At 42.4% G+C, this 21934-nt stretch overlaps 2 protein-coding genes across 2 annotated transcripts in view; both read left to right on the top strand.

The window, feature by feature from the left end:
* LOC109840669 (protein usf) overlaps positions 1-839 on the top strand; it is a 5797-nt gene extending 4958 nt beyond the window's left edge. The window contains exon 5 of the mRNA XM_020409398.1: positions 419-839. Within this exon, the coding sequence (XP_020264987.1) occupies positions 419-631 (213 nt within the window). The 3' untranslated portion in view covers positions 632-839. The remainder of the gene's footprint in view (positions 1-418) is intronic.
* LOC109842367 (pentatricopeptide repeat-containing protein At4g04370) lies at positions 19201-21928 on the top strand. The gene has a single exon (XM_020411253.1). It carries the CDS (start codon positions 19201-19203, stop codon positions 21364-21366), a length of 2166 nt encoding a protein of 721 aa, XP_020266842.1. The 3' UTR covers positions 21367-21928.

Below are 21934 nucleotides of genomic sequence, written 5' to 3'. Positions count from 1 at the left end.
CAATGGTTTGTTGTTCTGATGGAAAAAACACTCGATTTAAACAGGGGTCTGGCACAAAATTTCCTTCTTGTTTTCCTTGAAAAGTTTCTCCTCCGATGAGAAGTAATGTGATCCTTGCATTACTTCAAGAATCTTTTCAATCACAAACTGTGATGAACATTCTTGGGAAAGGTGAGGGTGGTATCAATTTGGGATATATGAGAATGGAGATTTGCATCCATCAGTGATGTTGTTGAACATACATTGTCAACCTTTTTAAAGTCCTGTAGCATGTATTTCGCCTATCTCAAGAGCTTGGTTTGCGGCGTGATTGCTGTATCTCATATATATCTTCTACTCTTTAGCTGATGTGGGGTTAAAGTATGTATCTGAACATTGTCGTATTCATCCTTCAACCCTGCACCAATTTATTTTTCAGGCAGCAAAAGCACTAGAAGAGAAGCTGAAATCTTCTGGCGTTCCGCACGAGGTTCACATCTATCCTGGCCGTGCACATGCTTTCATGAATGACTCACCAGACGGCATGAAGAGGAGGAAGGATATGGGATTGAACGACGAGGACCCTGCCACTGTTGAATTGGCTTGGTCCCGCTTTGCTTCATGGATGGGTAAATATCTGTCCTCTGCATAGGATCCCTTTCCAAATATGTTGTCCTTCTTAGATGAGTCTAGCTTTATGAATAAACTGGCAGATGTGTGATAAATGTTGTCATAATCTGAGCGAAAACTTCCATCCTCTATCACTATGCGCTATTTTGTATGCTAGTATCTTGTGTGTTTGTCGCATGATGTTGTTTTGTTTAGTGCTGGTTCTGTTCATGTCAAACTGTTTCTTCATATTCCGCGGCTCTGTTAAATAGTTGGTTGACGATGTTTACTTTGGCTCAGTCGAGTGTTATGAAGCCCGATATTTGAAGTGGCAGATAACAATTCGGTTTGCTTGTCTAACGCATGCTTGCGCGAAATTGTGTATTTACAAGCTTAGTCTTTTTCGCAGCGAGTCAGCAGGCGAACAAGCTTATCGCTGAAGTCCCGAATGGCTTCTGAGCTTTGTGTTGCGGAGGCTGCATTAAGTCCTAGTCTATCGGCATTAACGGCTGGTTCCAAATTTGCTTGCGAGAACTCGAAGTAAATAAAGCTAATTATTTTTGTAAATTAAGCTAAGAAGGAAGAAAGAGAGGTTTTTGCACCTTATATTGTTCCTTTAGATTATATTTGATTTGAATACATCTGAATATAATTTGCTTGCAAGCCCTATGGCCTGATAAACGTAGAACGTTTCTGTTAAATTTAATACGGGGAAAGCTGAGATTCTTTGTTCTCCATTGATTTTGAGGGAAAACAAATCCAAAGCAGGCAAACCAAATACATTTGAGCTTTTACTAGTTTTTTAAGATTTAAGATGAAGATTTAATTCTTACTCTCTAAGACTTGAACATGATTAAATTTATTGGATCCAGATTAATAACCCACAACCGTTAAGAGAGAATTTTGTCTCATCGGTGTCCTTATCCCTGCTTTATATATGAAGAGAAATTAGTGGTTAATATAAAGTCGTTACTTAACAATTAGTGGTCACCTTAAGCTGCCACGTGACAAATAGTTGTTATTTAGCGATTTGTATTCTATTTGCCAATTAAATTTTAATTGATTGTAAGTATATTTTAGAAAGAGATAAGTATTTTTAACCGCATATTCTTTTCCAAATAAATCTCTTTCTGCATAAGTTCACTATCATCTTATCCTATTTTATAATTTCAATTTTTATATCAACAAAATTTTATAATGACTAATATACACTTTCTTTATTTAAAGAGAAATTAGGGATTCTTCTAAAGTACGTAGCAATTAGTGGTTACATTAAGTCGCAGTGCGGCAATTAGTTGATATTTAGAGTTTCGTACTCTATTCTACAATCTAATTGATTCTTAAGCAATAGCGGTGATGATGATGAGAGCCAAATCTCATGTACAATGATTTAGGAATATATTTCATGCTATCAGATATAAAAGTAATTTTTTTAGGAGGCAACACGTTAAAATATATAATTGAATGTAGGAAAAAAATTACTCCTAATTTTCACTGTTCTCGACCTCCACAACCGCAATGGCCAAAGGAAATAGACTATCATATGCATCTACTCCTGTAGCAAAAAAAGTTATGGGCCAATTGCATATTATTTTTAGTCGGTACTCTCGTGGGTCAATTTTCGTAACTCAGTGTAATTTCTTAATCAAGTCATAGTAACTATATGATTCTGAGATCATTAACGGCGTCGTTACCCCTTCGACGTACATTAGCATATTATTCATTCCATAATTAATTTTTCCAACATAAGAGCAAGTAATAAAAATCATATTATTCAACCTATGCAAAATATGCAAAAGAAGATTATATTATTTAAATGCAAAAAAATTAAATTTTTTTTTATCAAGGCATTGAATAAGAGAGGAAAACCCAATATGCAAATAATCTCATATAATTTTGATCAAAAACCCTAAACCTCAAAATGAAAACCCTAAACCCTAGAAGTTTAATTTCATTTATAATAATCAACACACAAAGCATTTGAACCACCACAAAGATAGTGATTGATAATAAATTTTAAACTCTAGAAATTGGATTTTGATGGAACCCTACATTCAATCCTAGATTTTTACATGTTAAAAGAGGAGAGAAGGAAGAGAAATTACCCTAGAGATCTTAAGCAAACTTTCACGATGAATTTCGGCCACAAAATGTGGTTGGGAGAAGCGGGTAGTCGGCTGAACCGAGAGAGACCGGAATTGGAGAGAGAGAGAAAAATCGAGATTTTGGGGGAAGGGAGGGTTTCGGTCCGTATATATAAGCGAGAGGCGACCACTACAATGGTCAGGGTTAACAACCCCGACTATTTCGTGACTTAGCTGCTTCCCAAATTTGTGGTTGGGAAGTCTCTGCTAAATGGTCAGGGTTAGGAGCCCTGATCATTTCGATTTGGGGTGCCTTGCGGAATGTCTTCCTCTGCTAAATGGTCGGGGTTCCCAATCCCAACCATTTTGTGCGGCAACAAAATTAGTCGGGGTTCGCAACCCCGACTTGTTTAGTCCCCTAACCATGCATCTCGCGCTGGGGACGCCCTAATTAGTCGGAGTTGCCAACCCTGACTAATTAGGAAGGTGATTTTTTTTTATATCGACTTAGTTTCTGGCCTTGATGCTGACTCGTTTTTTGGAATTAAAATTGGAGTGAGTCGATTTTTTTTTAAAAAAAAATTATTTTGGCGCTCTTTTGAAAATTTCTTCTTATAAAATTAGCATATGAATGTCATGTGAGAACTTTCATATAAACATTTTCACGTTTGGATGATAAAGGGTACGGACATGCTGCTTATAAACAACTCATGAGATATTATATGCTATGAAAAACAGTTGAGGGTATATAAGTGCTAAGTGCATGAAACTATAATGTACTTTAATGTTATTTAACATTTATATATTCTACCCTTCTTGTAATCAACGCATAACAATTACTGCTTTGATTAAAGCATCTCGGAAATATGGGGTGCTTAGATTAAGCCCCTAGGAATTATATTACTTTTGAGGATTTCCGCGGAACCCCCTACACATTGGGGTGTATCACCCATGAATTTTACTAAACACCTAAAAGAGGAGAGAAGGAAGAGAAATTACCCTAGAGATCTTAAGCAAACTTTCACGATGAATTTCGGCCACAAAATGTGGTTGGGAGAAGCGGGTAGTCGGCTGAACCGAGAGAGACCGGAATTGGAGAGAGAGAGAAAAATCGAGATTTTGGGGGAAGGGAGGGTTTCGGTCCGTATATATAAGCGAGAGGCGACCACTACAATGGTCAGGGTTAACAACCCCGACTATTTCGTGACTTAGCTGCTTCCCAAATTTGTGGTTGGGAAGTCTCTGCTAAATGGTCAGGGTTAGGAGCCCTGATCATTTCGATTTGGGGTGCCTTGCGGAATGTCTTCCTCTGCTAAATGGTCGGGGTTCCCAATCCCAACCATTTTGTGCGGCAACAAAATTAGTCGGGGTTCGCAACCCCGACTTGTTTAGTCCCCTAACCATGCATCTCGCGCTGGGGACGCCCTAATTAGTCGGAGTTGCCAACCCTGACTAATTAGGAAGGTGATTTTTTTTTATATCGACTTAGTTTCTGGCCTTGATGCTGACTCGTTTTTTGGAATTAAAATTGGAGTGAGTCGATTTTTTTTTAAAAAAAAATTATTTTGGCGCTCTTTTGAAAATTTCTTCTTATAAAATTAGCATATGAATGTCATGTGAGAACTTTCATATAAACATTTTCACGTTTGGATGATAAAGGGTACGGACATGCTGCTTATAAACAACTCATGAGATATTATATGCTATGAAAAACAGTTGAGGGTATATAAGTGCTAAGTGCATGAAACTATAATGTACTTTAATGTTATTTAACATTTATATATTCTACCCTTCTTGTAATCAACGCATAACAATTACTGCTTTGATTAAAGCATCTCGGAAATATGGGGTGCTTAGATTAAGCCCCTAGGAATTATATTACTTTTGAGGATTTCCGCGGAACCCCCTACACATTGGGGTGTATCACCCATGAATTTTACTAAACACCCATGAATTATATAACTTTATAAATTTTAGTAAACACTCATGAATATTGAGGTGTCCCACAAAATCCTCTACACTTTTAAATTTTCCCAATGAACCTCCTAATGGTGTGCCAATGGCCATTAGGAAAAAATAGTCATTTGACATTAATTCCTAATTTTTAAATTAAATTAATGAATTGCTAACAGAAGTAATAAAATTCCTAACCAGTGGCGGATTTAAATGGGATGTAGGCGTGCAGTTGCACCCTGAAATTCTATAAATTGCGTATGAGACCTTGTAAACAATTTATAGTCCGCCTACCATAAATTTTAAAAATACATCTCAATCTATTTAGGAACACTAAATAAGTTAATGACAAATTAAATTAGCCCATTGGAAAGTAAAAGCACAATTAACTTCTCAAAATTAAAATCGAATAGGCTCAATAGAACTCATAAAGTGTATGGAGTGCATAATAATATTTATTTATATTTCTAGGTGAACACTACTTGTTTTCCGCATTCGCGAAGAAATTTTTTCTAGATCTGAATTACTAGATCAATTACGTTGGGTTGTGTTTGAGGACATTATTATGCATCCTGTGAAAACGGTGAAGGAATTGAGAAAAACGTGAAGAATAAGCAAAACAGACTTCACCACACCCTGGTGTGATTTCTGTCATGGGTGTGGCAGAATCTGCCCTGTATGCCATGGGTGTGGTGTCTGCCACACCCTGGTGTGACAGAATCTGCCCTGTTTGCCATGGGTGTGGTGTGTGCCATATCAGGATGTGGCAGACTCATTTTTAGAATCCTAATCTATTTGTGATTGTGTTTTGTTATAAATAGAACCACGTTTTTTAGGGTTTCTTAAGGAGAGAATTAACATTGTTTTGAGCACTTTGAGAGGGAGATATTGTGAGGGAGTTGAGAACTTTGGTTAGGGTTATATTTGAGTGATTTTGTGAGTTGTAACCCGTTGTATTTCTCCTCCATATAGTGAAATCTCCCCATCCTCTCCCCGTGGACGTATGCAATTGCCGAACCACGTAAATTCCTGTGTTTGTGTGTGATTTTGGTCGTTATTTTGTGAATTGCACTCGTGTTTGGTTTTGGTTTTCTTCTCTCATCGCTCACCGACTCATTTGGTTGTCGAGCACGCTTCCGCAAGGCGCGCGACAAGTGGTATCAGAGCTCAGATTTCAGATCTAGGGTTTTAGATTAGGCGGAGGAAGATTCAGTTGGAAGCTTAGTTCTTGGAGTTCTAGGCTTTGGTGGAGTTAGGGTTTGAAGTTGCCGTTGAAGATCTCGCTTTCCTCGTGTGGTTAGGAGTTCTATTTGGAATCCAATCTAGGGTTCAGTTGGGTAACTTCTAAATTCTATAAAGTTTGAATCTTTCTTTACAATTTAGAGTTTGTGATTATGGGTGAAGAAGTTGGTGAAAGCAGCAAGATGACGGGTACAGTTCAAGTGGGTTTTCAGAACACTAAGATTAGCGTAGTGAAATATGACGGCAAAATTAATTTTGGTTTTGTGGATGAGCGACGTACAGGATGCGTTCAATGCTCAAAATTTGGAGGAGACCATCATGGTCGATGTGAGGCCACCTAAATATAAAAAGGCAGTATGAGAAAAGATGAATAGGAACGCTTGTGGGGTGATCAGGTCCTGTTTGGAACAGGAGCTGAAATATGATGTGATTGGGGTGACGTCTGCGATGAAGATGTGAGAAATTCTCAACAATAAGTATCATGCGAAGAGTGTTGAGAACAGGTTACATTTGTTGCGTAGGTTATTCAGATTCCAGATATCCCAAGGTACCTCGCTTGCGGCTCATGTGAACAACTACACTAAGTTGTTGTCGGACTTGGCGAACGTGGGTGAGAAGATCACGGATGAGTACAAGGCTATTATTCTTTTGGACTCCTTACCGGATGAAGAGTATGATACCTTCATGCTTACTTTGCTGAACGAGAGATCTTCTATCACTTATAGTGAAGTGACTAACGCATTGACGAACTACGATTTGAGGAGGAAGGATAAGGAGACTTCCCGCGCTAGTACTTCAGGAGAGGCCTTGTCGACGAGAGGTAGAAGCCCATATCCGAAAGGTGGTAATCGAGGAAGGTCAAAGTCAAGAGGTCGTTACCAGCTAGCTAAGAACTAGTGTACGTTCTGCAAGGAACTAGGACATTGGAAGAGAGACTGCCCAAAGGTCAAGGAAAAGGAGAATAGCAAGAAAAAGGGCCCGAAGGTCAATGATGTGAATGTTGCGAAAGGCGATGATTCTGATGATTCGAGCTTTTATCTTTTGATTACTCCGGAGGTGAACCATTTGGATGCATCGGATTGGATGCTTGATTCTGGCGCTACTTATCATGTGACTCCTAGGCGAGATTGGTTTTCATCGTTTGAGAGACTCGACGGGGATGTTGTTGTCATGGGAAATGATCAATCCTGTGACATTTGTGGGATAAGTACTGTGAGGATTCAGATGCACGATGGAGTAGTCCGTGAGTTGAAGGAGGTGAGATTCGTTTCTCAACTAAAGAAGAATCTTATCTCAGTTGGAGCTTTGGAGGCTAAGGGATTCAGAGTGACCTTTGAGGATGCTGTAGCGAAGGTTACTAAGGGATCTTTGGTGGTGATGAAGGGAGTCCGCAGTTGAAATTTATACTATCTGAAGGGGAGCACCGAGATTGGCCAGGTTGCTTCGGCTACTTCAGAGGCGGACATGAGTAGACTTTGGCATTACAGGTTAGGACACACAAAAGAGAAGTCACTGCAGGCTTTGTGCAAGCAGGGGCTATTGAAGGGAGCCAAGAGTGGTAAAGTGGAATTCTGTGAGCACTGTGTTCTTGGCAAGAAGACGAAGGTGAAGTTCGAGACGGCCATTCATAGGACGAGGGGCATCTTGGACTACGTGGACACAGATGTTTGGGGTCCCACTAAGACTGCATCACTTGGTGGTCGACATTGGTTCGTCACGTTTGTTGATGACTATTCTAGGCGTTGTTGGGTGTACACCATGAAGCATAAGAATGAAGTCCTAGATTTATTTGTGAAGTGGAAGAAGAGATTAGAACTGCAGGCTAGGATAAAGATCAAGACATTACGATCCGACAACGGCGGCGAGTATACTTCAGACCCCTTTCAGCAACTATGTCGAGACGAAGGCATAGAGAGGCACTTCACAGTTAGTCATACACCGCAGCAAAATAGGATGGCAGAGAGGTTAAATCGGTCTTTGCTGGAGAAGATTCGATGTTTATTAGCGCATAGTGGTTTGGAGAAAATCTTTTGGGCTGAGGCACTTTCATATGCGAGCCACCTCATTAATAGGCTGCCTTCATCTGCGATTGAGGGAAAGACCCCTATGGATGTGTGGTCGGGAGAGACAACACATGACTATGACCAGCTTAAGGTATTTGGTTGTCCTGCATATTATCATGTTAGAACTGATAAGTTAGAACCTCGAGCTAGGAAGGCCATATTTATAGGATTCAAGCGTGGTGTCAAGGGATACAAGCTTTGGGATCCAGTTGATAAGAAGATTGTGCTGAGTAGGGACGTCACATTCGATGAGGCTTTTATCTTGAAGCTTCCCAACTCTCATCAGGTGGAGAGCGACCCGACAAAGGAGATATCGCAGGTGATGGAGATTGATGCAGCTCCACAGTGTCCAGATGGTGCAGTATCCATTAGAGTACCGACTGAGGTGACGTCAGGCGAGCACGACGGTGATGCGGAGGATATGGGTACTCATGTGGATCAGGGACCGACGCCTCAGGTTCAGGATTCTATTACGGTTCGGAGACAGAGGAGAGACATACGGGTGCCAGCACGGTATGCCGACACAGTTGCATATGCACTTCCGGTGGAGAGTATCGATGAGATGATACCTACTACTTTCAGAGAGGACGAGCAGAGTTCGGAGGCTGATTCGTGGCAGGTAGCTATGCAGGAGGAGATGTAGTCTCTTCATAAGAACGATACATGAGAGCATGTTGAGCTTCCAAAACGGCGAAAGACGATCGGGTGCAAGTGGGTGTACACGAAGAAGGAGGGCATTGAGGGCACTCCATTGAGGTTCAAAGCTAGGTTGGTTGCGAAGGGCTATGCACAGGAGGAATGTATTGACTATAATGAGGTTTTCTCTCCGGTGGTGAAGCATTCTTCGATTCGGATTCTGCTAGCTTTGGTGGCACAGTATGGATTAGAGTTAGATCAGTTGGATGTGAAGACGGCATTTCGTCATGGTGATATTGATAAAGAAATATATATGACTCAGCCATTGGGATTCCGAGCTACAGGGAAAGATAAGTTGGTTTGTAGGTTAAAGAAATCGTTATACGGTTTGAAGCAGTCTTCTCGACAATGGTATAAGCGATTTGATGGTTTTATGCTTGGTCATTCGTACACTCGGAGCCAGTTTGATCCTTACGTGTATTTTCGCAAGTTGAGAGGATGTGCGTACATTTATTTGTTGCTTTATGTCGATGACATGTTGGTTGCCTCTACTTTCAGGTCGGTTATAGATGAGTTGAAAGTTCAGCTTTCAAATGAGTTTGAGATGAAGGACTTGGGTAAGGCCAAACGCATTTTGGGAATGGAGATCGGCAGAGACAAGAAGAAGGGTAGAATTTGTTTGACACAGGTGGCTTATTTGAAGAAGGTTCTACAGTGATTTCATGTTAGCATGGATACGAAGCCAGTTAGTGTACCATTGGGAGCCCATTTTAAGCTTTCAGCTGGTCTTTCACCGAAGTCAGTTGAAGATCGAGAGTTGATGTCGAAGACTCCATATGCGAGTGCGGTTGGGAGCTTGATGTATGCGATGGTATGTACGAGGTCGGATTTGTCACAGGCGGTGAGCATGGTTTCGAGATACATGCACGATCCAGGAGTGGGTCATTGGGACGCCGTGAGATGGATTTTGAGGTACATTCGAGGTACGCTCAATGTTGGTTTGATTTATGAGCGGGACACTACACGTGGATAGTTGTGCATTGGATATGTGGATTCGGATTATGCCGGGAATTTGTATAAGCACCGGTCTACTACGGGGTATGTGTTTACTTTGACGCGTGTGCCGATGTGTTGGAGATGCACCTTACAGTCTACGGTGGCTTTGTCTACGACGGAGGCAGAGTATATGACGGTTACGGAGGCTGTGAAGTAGGCTATTTGGCTTCAAGGACTTTTGGAGGAACTTGGTATATCGCAGCGGTCCGTCACTATTCATTGTGATAGCATGAGTGCTATCTATTTGGCGAAGAATCAGGTTTTTCATGCGAGGACGAAGCACATTGACGTTCGTTATCACTTCGTTCGGGATGTTCTTGAAGATGGCAATGTGGAAATTATGAAGGTCCACACGAAGAATAATCCGGCGGATATGCTCACTAAGGTGGTTCCGAGCAACAAGTTTGATCATTGTCGAAACTTGTTGCATATTCGTGATTGTTGAGGCCGTTGCGGCCATTTGGATGAACTACGGGCGGCTTGATCCCTTGGGAGAGGGGGTACGTAGGCAACCACATTGGTGCAGCCGAGTTTAGAGAGACGACACATTGGTGCTCATGTTGGTGTCGGCTCAATGTTTGGAACACTTCGCCGAGGTGGAGAATTGTGAAAACGACGAAGGAATTGAGAAAAACGTGAAGAATAAGCAAAACAGACTCCACCACACCCTGGTGTGGTGTCTGCCATGGGTGTGGCAGAATCTGCCCTGTCTGCCATGGGTGTGGTGTCTGTCACACCCTGGTGTGGTAGAATCTGTCCTGTTTACCATGGGTGTGGTGTGTGCCACACCAGAGTGTGGCAGACTCGTTTTTAGAATCCTAATCTATTTGGGATTGTGTTTTGCTATAAATAGAACCACGTTTTTTAGGGTTTCTTAAGGAGAGAATTAGCATTGTTTTGAGCACTTTGAGAGGGAGATATTGTGAGGGAGTTGAGAGCTTTGGTTAGGGTTATATTTGAGTGATTTTGTGAGTTGTAACCCGTTATATTTCTCCTCCATATAGTAAAATCTCCCCATCCTCTCCTCGTGGACGTAATCAATTACCGAACCACGTAAATTCCTGTGTTTGTGTGTGATTTTGGTCGTTATTTTGTGAATTGCACTCGTGTTTGGTTTTGGTTTTCTTCTCTCATCGCTCACCGACTTGTTTGGTTGTCGAGCACGCTTCCGCACTCGTGTTTGGTTTTGGTTTTCTTCTCTCATCGCTCACCGACTTGTTTGGTTGTCGAGCACGCTTCCGCAAGGCGTGCGATACATCCTACGTCGAGTTAAGTTCATTTTCTGGAGGAAGGGATCAATAAAGTGAATCCTGCTGACCAAATTGATTTTGTTGGCGATGTAGTTTAGTCCGGGTACAAGAGAGAGTCGAATTAGGAAATACAAAAAAATAACTTTAAGCTTGCAGGAATTCCTGCGCAGCTGCACTAAAACAGCCAGAACTTGCAAGCCAGAGATCTGATCAATGTTCTGTTTGAGGCATCATCAAGTTAACTCACAGACTTGCACGTCGATATGTAATTTCAAGTGTTTTGCATTGATTTATTATGCCTGTAACAGTCATCCAAAGTGACTGAACAGGAAATTCCAGCGCCTAGTAAGAAGCTTGGGTTAGGCTCAACTCAACATTACTGAACTAGTTATAGTTCAACCTCAGTTTAGCTAATTTTTGGACGAGACTCTCTTTGAACAAGTTCTCTTTTAGACCAAGGGAGACATGGTTTATTTCTAGTCTAGCTAACGAGCAAAAGTTGGCCTCAAAAGAACTAATCTAGTTCATCTTTTTTGTTTACCAAACAAAGGCTAAGCGCATGGACTGATTTTGTCTCTACTAGAACCGTTTAACTAAGTTTGCCTTATCATAGTCAGTTATGGTCAGAGTTGAGGCCTATTTGTACGCATGCCGTATGAAGAGACATCCATGTATTTTAAGCCTGGCATGATTATTTGAGCAAAGTATGCAGTCTGCGAATAAAATCATCTCTTCACCCGCATCACTTGTATCTAACATGTCAAATATGGTTTTGCACGATGAGTATAATGTAATAAAGCTCCATTTTGCAGTGAAGGGCTTGATGCCTATGATCCTTACATTGCTTCAAGAATTTGTTGTGCTCTGATACCACTTGTTACGCGCCGTGCGGGAGCGTGCTCGACAACCAAACGAGCCGGTGAGCTATGAGAGAAGAAAATCAAAACCAAACACGAGTGTAATTCATAAAATTACGACCAAAATCACACACAAACACAGGAATTTACGTGGTTCGGCACAATTGCCTACATCCACGGGGAGAGGATGGGGAGATTTCACTATATGGAGGGGAAATACAACGTGTTACAACTCACAAAATCACTCAAATATAACCCTAACCAAAGCTCTCAACTCCCTCACAATATCTCCCTCTCAAAGTACTCAAAACAATGCTAATTCTTTCCTTTAGAAACCCTAAAAAACGTGGTTCTATTTATAACAAAACACAATCCCAAATAGATTAGGATTCTAAAAAACGAGTCTGCCACACCCTGGTGTGGCACACACCACACCCATAACAAACATGACAGATTCTACCATACCAGGATATGGCAGACACCACACCCATGACAAACATGACAGATTCTACCACCGGTGTGGCAGACACCACACCAGGGTGTGGTGGAGTCTGTTTTGCTTATTCTTCACGTTTTTCTTAATTCCTTCGCCGTTTTCATAATTCTCCACCTCGGCGAAGTGTTCCCAACACTGAGCCGATACTAACATGAGCATCAATGCGTCGTCTCTCCAAACTCGGTTACACCAATGTGGTTGCCTACCTACCCCCTCTCCCAAGGGATCAAGCCGCCCGTAGTTCATCCAAATGACCGTCAACGGCTTTAACAATCACGAATGTACAACAAATTTCGACAATGATCAAACTTATTGCTCAGAACTTCCTTAGTGAGCATATCCGTCGGATTATCCTTCGTGTGGACTTTCACAATCTCCACATCGCCATCTTCAAGAACATCCCGAATGAAGTGATAACGAACATCAATGTGCTTCGTCCTCGCATGAAAACCTGATTCTTCGCCAAATAGATAGCACTCATGATATCACAATGAATGGTGACGGACCGCTGCAATAAACCAAGTTCCTCTAAAAGTCCTCGAAGCCAAATAGTCTCCTTCACAGCCTCTGTAATCGCCATATATTCTGCCTCCATCGTAGACAGAGCCACCGTCAACTGTAAGATGCATCTTCAACACACCGGCGCATGGGTCAAAGTGAACACATACCCCGTTGTAGATCGGCGCTTATCCAAATCCTCGGCATAATCCGAATCAATATAGCCAATGCATATCTGCACACCTATAGTGTCCCGCTCATAAACCAAACCAACATTGAACGTACCTCTAATGTACCTCAAATTTCATCTCACGGTGTCCCAATGACCCACTCCTAGATCATGCAGGTATCTCGATTGCATAGTTGCATACCTATTGTGTCCCGCTCATAGAACCTTCTTCAAATAAGCTACCTGTGTCAAAAAAATTCTACCCTTCTTCTTGTCTCTGCCGATCTCCATCTCTAAAATACGTTTGGCCTCACCCAAGTCCTTCATCTCAAACTTATTTGAAAGTTAAACTTTCAACTCATCTATAGCCGACCTGGAAGTAGAGGCAACCAATATATCATCGATATAAAGTAACAAATAAATATACGCACCTCCTCTTAACTTGTAAAAATACATACAAGGATCAAACTGGCTCCGAGTGTACGAATGTCCAAGCATAAAACCATCAATTTGCCTATATCACTGTCGAGGAGACTGCTTCAAACCGTATAACGATTTCTTTAACCTGCAAACCAACTTATCTTTTCCTACAGCTTGGAATCTCAATGGCTGAGTCATATATATTTCTTCATCAAGATCACCATAAAAAAATATCGTCTTCACATCCAACTGATCTAACTCTAATCCATACTGTGCCACCAAAGCTAGCAAAATCCGAATCGAAGAGTGCTTCACCACCGGAGAGAAAACCTCATTATAGTCAATACCTTTCTCCTGTGCATAACCCTTCGCAACAAACCTAGCTTTAAACCCCAATGGAGTGCCCTCAATGCCCTCATTCTTCGTGTATACCCACTTGCAATCAATCACCTTCCGCTCCTTTGGAAGCTTAACAAGCTCCCATGTATCGTTCTTATGAAGAGACTCCATCTCCTCCTGCATAGCTACCTGTCACAAATCAGCCTTCGAACTCTGCTCGGCCTCTCTGAATGTAGTAGGAACCATCTCATCGATACTCTCCACCGAAAGTGCATACGCAACTGTGTCGACATACCGTACTGGCACCCGTATGTCTCTTCTTTGTCTCCAAACCGTAATAGAATCCTAAACCTGAGCCGTCGGTCCCTAATCCTGCACAGTAGTACACGTATCCTCCGTGTCACCTTCGTGCTCGCTGGCGTCACCTCAGTCGGCACTCTAATGGATACTGCACCATCTGGACACTGTGGAGCTGTCGATCTCCACCACCTGCGATATCTTCTCTGTCGGGTCGCTCACCACCTAATGAGAGCTGGGAAGCTTCAAGATAGAAGCTTCATCGAACGTGACGTCTCTACTCAATACAATCTTCTTATCAGTTGGATCCCAAAGCTTGTATCCCTTGACACCACGCTTGAATCCTACAAATATGGTCTTCCTAGCTCGAGTTTCCAACTTATCAGTTCTAACATGATAATATGCAGGGCAACCAAATACCTTGAGCTAGTCATAATCATGTGCTGTCTCTCCCGACCACATCTTTATAGGGGTTTCCCCCTCAATCGCAGATGAAGGCAGCCTATTAATGAGGTGACTCGCATATGAAAGTGCCTCAGCCCAAAAGATCTTCTCCAAACCACTATGCGCTAATAAGCATCGGACTTTTTCCAGTAAAGACCGATTCAGCCTTTCTATCACCCCATTCTGCTGCGGTGTATGACTAACTGTGAAGTGCCTCTCTATGCCCTCATCTCGACATAGCTGCTGAAAGGGGTCTGAAGTGTACTCGCCATCATTGTTGGATCGCAACGTCTTGATCTTTCTCTCAGTCTGCAGTTCTAATCTCTTCTTCCACTTCACAAACAAATCTAGGACTTCATTCTTATGCTTCATGGTGTACACCCAATAACTCCTAGAATAGTCATCAAAAAACATGACGAACCAATGTAGACCACCAAGTGATGCCGTCTTGGTGGGACCCCAAACATCTGTGTACACGTAGTCCAGGATACCCTCGTCCTATGAATAGTAGTCCCGAACTTTACCTTTGTTTTCTTGCCAAGAACACAGTGCTCACAGAAATCCACTTTTCCATTATTAGCTCCATTCAATAGCCCCTACTTGCACAAAGCCTGCAGTGATTTCTCTCCTGTATGCCCCAACCTGTAGTGTCAAAGCCTGCTCATGTTCACCTTTAAAATAGCTGAAGCAACCCGGCCAACCTCGGTGCTCCCCTTCAGATAATATAAGTTCCGTCTGCGGACTCCCTTCATCACCACTAAAGATCCCTTAGTAACTTTTGCCACAACGTCCTCAAAGGTCACATTGAATCTCTTCGCCTCCAAAGCTCCAACTGAGATAAGATTCTTCTTTAGCTGAGGAACGAATCTCACCTCCTTCAATTTGCAGACTACTCTGTTGTGCATTCGAATCTGCACGGTACCTATCCCACAAATACCACAGGATTGATCATTTTCCGTGATAACAACACCCCCATCAAGTCTCTCAAACGATACAAACCAATCTTGCCTAGGGGTCACATGATAAGTAGCGCCAGAATCAAGCATCCAATCCGATGCATCCAAATGGTTCACCTCTGGAGTAATCAAAAGAGAAAAGCTCGAATCATCGGAATCATCACCTTTCGCAACATTCACCTCATTGACCTTCGGACCCTTTTTCTTGTCATTCTCCTTCTCTTTGACCTTTGGACAATCTCTTTTCCAATGCCCTTATTCCTCGCAAAAAGCACATTGGTTCTTTCCTAGCTGGTGATGACTTCTTGATTTTGACCTTCCTCTATTTTCACCTTTCAGATATGGGCTTCTACCTCTCGTCGACAAGACCACTCCTGAAGTACTAGCGCGGGAAGTCTCCTTATCCTTCCTCCTCAAATCGTAGTTCGTCAATGCGTTAGTCACTTCACTATAAGTGATAGAAGATATCTCGTTCAACAAAGTAAGCACGATGGTATCATACTCCTCATCCGATAAGGAGCCCAAAAGAAAAATAGGCTTGTATTCATCCGTGATCTTCTTATCCACGTTCGCCAAGTCCGACAACAACTTAGTGTAGTTGTTCACATGAGTCTCAAGCGAGGTGCCTCTGGACATCTAAAATCTGAATAATCTTCGCAACAAGTACAAACGGTTCTCAACACTCTTCGTAAGGTACTTATTGTTGAAAATTTCCCACATCTTCATTATAGATGTTACCCCAATCACATCATATTTCAGCTCATGTTCCAAACAAGACCTGATCATCCCATAAGCGTTCATATTCATCTTTTTCCATATCGCCTCTTCATATTTAAGTGGCCTCTCATCGATCATGATGGTCTCCTCTAAATTTTGAGCATTAAGCGCATCCTGTACGTTGCTCATCCACAAACCAAAATTGATTTTGTCGTCATATTTCACCATACTAATCTTAGTGTTCTGAAAACAAACTTGAACTGTACCCGCCATCTTGCTGCTTTCACCAACTTCTTCACCCATAATCACAAACTCCAAATTACAAAGAAAGATTTAAACTTTATAGAATTTAGAAGTTACCCAAATAGAACTCCTAACCACACGAGGAAAGCGAGATCTTCAACGGCAACTTCAAACCCTAACTCCACCGAAGCTTAGAACTCCAAGAACCAAGCTTCCAATTGAATCTTCCTTCACCTAATCCAAAACCCTAGATCTGAAATCTAAGCTCTGATACCAATTGTTGTGCTCTGATACCACTTGTTGCGTGTCGTGCAGAAGCGTACTCGACAACCAAACGAGTCAGTGAGCGATGAGAGAAGAAAACCAAAACCAAACACGAGTGTAATTCACAAAATAACGACCAAAATCACACAGAAACATAGGAATTTACGTGGTTCGGCAATTGCCTACGTCCACGAGGAGAGGATGAGGAGATGTCACTATATGGAGGAGAAATACAATGAGTTACAACTCACAAAACCACTCAAATATAACCCTAACCAAAGCTCTCAACTCCCTCACAATATCTCCCTCTCAAAGTGCTCAAAACAATGCTAATTCTTTCTTTTAGAAACCCTAAAAAATATGGTTCTATTTATAACAAAACACAATCCCAAATAGATTAGGATTCTAAAAAATGAGTCTGCCACACCCTGGTGTGGCACACACCATACCCATAGCAAACAGGGCAGTTTCTGCCACACCAGGGTGTGGTAGACACCACACTCATGGCAAACATAACAGATTCTATACCACCGGTGTGGCAGACACCACACCAGGGTGTGGTGGAGTCTGTTTTGCTTATTCTTCACGTTTTTCTCAATTCATTTGCCGTTTTTACATGATTAACATCCACAAGTAAGGCGAGAGAGGGATCAAGTTTGGGGTACCTCGGAATGGAGATTTGCACCCACAAGTTTGATGCTGGTTAATTATCCACCTGAGCTATGTCAACATGATCTTTGAACAGCGCGTTGATTTATTTTTCAGGCAGCAAAATCACTGACATGCTTTCATGATCAGTGACTCGCCAGACGGCATGATGTGGAGAAAGGAAACAGGATTGAATGATGAGGGCCCTGCTACTGTTGAATTGGCTCGGTCTCGCTTCGCAATTGTGGATGAGTAAGTACTCGTTCCTCTGCGATGACTTCCGAACATGTTAGCAGATTAGTTTGACGAATAAACTGGCGGATATGTGATGACTACTGCCGGAATCTGATTGAAAACTGCCAACCTGTATCCTCGACGTTTGTGACATCATGCTCATTTATTCATATCGGCCGGCTCTTAAGCTAATGTTCGGTTGAAGATGATGCTGTGTTGTAGTAGCGGGCCTTATGGTTTGCTTGTCTAATCTATGTTTGCGTAATTGCGATTGAGTTCAAAGCTAAGTTCTTCAAGTTCGCGGAAACGGAGGCTTTCGTTATTGCTAACTTCAGCTCACAACAGCTCGAAGCGTAAATCAAAATTTGTGGCAGATTAAGCAAAGAACAAAGAAAGATTAAGCAAAGAACAAAGAAAGGTCGTTTGTTTAACCTTTGTGTTCAATTTGTTTAAGTCCAACAATCTGCTAAAAGGAAGATCGTTGAAACATTGGGTGTTTTTCCCCCCTTCATATTAGGGTATCACGTTTTCATATTTTGAAATTAGTCCCCCCATATCTCCATATTTTGAAATTGGTCCCTCTATTATGCCTACTATCGGAATTATTAACCACGGTTGGGTGAGTGGTTAACTACAGGTGGGCAACTAGATTACACTAAGGATTTCAAAATCAACACAAAAATCCACCAAAATCATGCTCAAAATCAGCAGATTCAATTAGACTCATAGTTTCTTCGCGGTATTTGTGCTCCTACGAATTTTTTTGTGCTTGGGTCTAAATGCGCGTAGAAAGATATAAGTGGTTATTGGCATGGCGTCAAAATGCATTTAATATGGTGGATGTTGCGCGCCTTTGCGGAAGCATGCTCGCATACCGAACGAGTCCGTAAGCACGGGAGAAGATTAACAAACCCAACTCGGGTACAATCCAACAAATATGACAAGCCAATCACAAACACAGATATTTTACGTGGTTCAGCAATTTACCTACGTCCACGGGAGAGGCACAAATAATATCTTATTAATCACAAGAAATTACAAATAAGAGAGAAGATCTCAAGCTTGAGATCTCTCAAAACAATAATAGTGTTTTTAACTTAAAACAGTGTTCAATCTCTCTCTTCAATAACCAAAGAAACCCCCTTTAAATACACCAACCCCTTCTCCACAATAAATGAGAACGGGACATCGCGCTCGAGAACGAGGGTTTCCCTTTTATAGGGAAACCCTAGGACGAGCCTCTCCTCCAGCTGGCGTCCACTATTGCAGGCGACCTCCGATCCAGCTGGCGTCCACTCGACGCCGAATCAGGCGAGCCTTGCGATCACCTCGAGCCCCGCGCACACGACAAGCGACTCCCTCGCCTACAGGCGAATTCGACCTCACCTGCACCTGCTCACCTAAAGGCGAGTTCGATCTCGCCTCCACGCCTTAGCCTGCAGGCAAGTTTGACCTTGCCAGCGCCTGCTCGCCCGCCAGGTGCGTTCTTCTGTGGAATGCTCCCTCAATTTCAATCAATCCCTGACCAGAAGGATGAGTTCAAATTACTTACAAAGATTTGGGCGGCCAATTTCAAAGTATGAAAAGTGGGGGGCTAATCTTGAAATTTTAAAGGGTTGGGGTTTAATATTGGAAGATATGTCAATAAGGAGAGAGAAAGGCGATCACAATGTGCAAGGAGTAAGGACCGTGACGAGTGTACTTTCCCCCTCTCAATCCCACATCGAAAAATCTTGTAGATGCGTGATGGAAAAAAGAATCCATGATCAATCCAAACCCGCTCCCAGTCATCTCTCATCTCCTCATCTCCGCCGCCGCCTCCTCTCTCTCCCCCCCTCTCCCCACCCCCATTCCTTCCCTCCTCTCCTCAAGCTCGCCGCCACCCTCAACCTCATCCCCCTCGGCCTCTCCCTCCACCAACTCTCCATCGCTCTCAAACTCGCCTCTGACCCCTACATCTCCTCCTCCCTCCTCAACTTCTACTCCAAAACCCACCGAATTCTCGACGCCAGCAACGTATTCAACACAATGCCCGATAGAAACATTGTCCCGTGGTCCTCCATCATTGCCGCATATTCCCTCTCTGGAGACCCCAACACTGCATTTTCAATGTGCAACAGAATGCTATACGAAGGAATCAGACCCAATTCAGTAACTTTGATTGGTTTCCTGTCTGGGTTATCGAAATTAGATCAGTTGGAGTGTGTCCACGGATGTGCAGTTAGATTTGGGTTTGATAAGGACTTGGTTCTTGCTAATTCGATGGTTAATGTTTATGGGAAGTTAGAAAGATTGGATCTTGCAAGGTTATTGTTCGATGAGATGGATTGTAAGGATGTTGTTTCGTGGAATTCTATGATTGTGGGGTACTCCAGAGTGGGAGAAGTGAGAGAATGTGCAAGTTTGTTCAAAGAGATGCGGGTGAAAGGGGAATGCCCGGATCATCAAACGTATGGGTCTTTACTATCTTCGATTGGTAATCATGGAGAAGGATTGAATAGATTAGGCAAGTCTATTCATGCATTGGTTATAAACTCGGGTTTGCAATTTGATACCCAGATTGAGACTGGGCTTATAAGCTTCTATCTCAAGTTTGGGAACCATAAGTATGCATTTCTTATCTTCGAAAATGCAGCAGATAGGGATGTTGTGTTATGGACTGCAATGATCTCGGGTTTGGTTCAGAATGATGGAGCTGATAAAGCTTTGGTTGTTTTTCAGAGGATGTTGAAGTCAGGAGTAATGCCTGCAACCACAACGGTAGCTAGTGTTCTATCGGCTTGTGCTCAGCTTAGCTTGTTATTAGTTGGAGCATCGATTCATTGTTTCATTATAAGGAGGAGATTGTCAATGGATATTGCAGCTAAGAACTCGCTTATCACTATGTATGCAAAATGTGGCCATTTAACACAGTCGTATCTTATTTTTGAGAAAATGGATGAAAAAGACTTGGTTTCGTGGAATGCAATTGTCTCAGGCTATGCTCAAAATGGACATCTAGAAGAAGCCTTTGATCTTTTTACAAGAATGAGATTGGTTTTCCAAAGGCCAGACACAATCACTGTTGCCTCCCTTCTACAATCTTGTGCCTCATTAGGAGCTCTAATGCATGGAAGACTACTTCACGCTTTTATGTTCAGGCACGAGCTGAAGAACTGCATCTCTTTAGATACATCTTTGGTCGACATGTACTCAAAATGTGGAGATCTCAAAACAGCTCAAAAATGCTTTGACCTAATGCCAGAGCAAGACTTAGTGTCATGGAGTGCAATTATCGGAGGATATGGAAGCCACGGAATGGGGAAAGATGCTCTTGAGATGTATTCAGATTTCCTCAAACTGGGGATTGTGCCGAATGATGTTATGTACATGTCTATTCTCTCAGCCTGCAATCACTCTGGCCTAGTATCTCAAGGCCTGACGATATTCAAATCGATAAAAGACTTTGGTACCGTACCAAGAATCGAGCACTGTGCTTGTGTTATCGATCTATTGTGCAAAGCAAAAAGGGTTGAAGAAGCCATAAAGTTCATTAGAACAATGCCAATTAAGCCAAATGCCGATGTGCTTGGTATAGTTCTTGATGCTTGTAGGTTAAATGGGTATAATAATCTTGCAGAGGTGATTGCAAAGGAGATCGTTGAGTTAAGACCTGAGAGTGCAGGGAATTATGTGCAATTGGCACATAGTTATGCTGCAATGAGCCAATGGGATGGTGTTGGGGATGTATGGGCAACGATGAGGCATCTTGGATTGAGGAAGGCACCTGGGTGGAGTTTTGTTGAGTTGAATGGAGTTGTTGTTACATTCTTTGCAGATAGCAGCTCAAATCCTAGGTATCAAGAGATTGTGTTCTTGTTGAAAATTTTGCGTCGTGAGATGAGAGAGATTGATGACCTGCTCTGTGGCTAGGGAGCACCAGTGAACGGGGCAACAATAATTTCCCTTGGATCACTGAAGAATGATGTAGTCATGTATGTTACGTATGAGAATTTGTAGCCACTGATGTTTGCGAGGGTTTTTACCAAGGTGACTATAATGAACAGTGGAAGCAGAAGCAATACATGTCGAACAACAAATAAATAAATAAATAAAGCAAAATTTGGTGAAGAATAGAAGGATATCCTGCAAGATTGAGGTGAATGTCAATGCGTCGGTTTGTATTTGAAATTTTAGTGGCCCTGTGCGGTATGGCTTTAAGGATGACAACCTAAAGTGTGCAGTCACTATGTCTGCTCTCGTGGCCGGCTTGCAGAGCAACGAGTTGGTCGACTCGCTTGCCAAGAAGCTAGTCGCCAATTATGAGCAACTAATGGTCAAAGCCCACGGGTACATAGACATGGAAGATGTCTGAGCTTACAAGGCGGCAGCCAAAGTCACAGAGACCTTCACAGCAACAACTTCAGCAGCACCAGCAGCGCCGCTTGCACCCCCCACGCCAGCAGCAGTTCCGGCAGTGGCGTCGACACCAGAATCGGCT

Source organism: Asparagus officinalis, chromosome 5 (genome assembly GCF_001876935.1).
Source record: "Asparagus officinalis chromosome 5, Aspof.V1, whole genome shotgun sequence".
In the NCBI taxonomy this organism is placed as follows: domain Eukaryota; kingdom Viridiplantae; phylum Streptophyta; class Magnoliopsida; order Asparagales; family Asparagaceae; genus Asparagus; species Asparagus officinalis.
Note: the sequence above shows the minus strand (reverse complement) of the source record. Positions and strands in the feature narration are given on the sequence as shown.

Bases quoted from the DNA above. Each gene is read 5' to 3' on its own strand.
- LOC109842367 (XM_020411253.1), top strand. From the start codon at position 19,201: ATGGAAAAAAGAATCCATGATCAATCCAAACCCGCTCCCAGTCATCTC.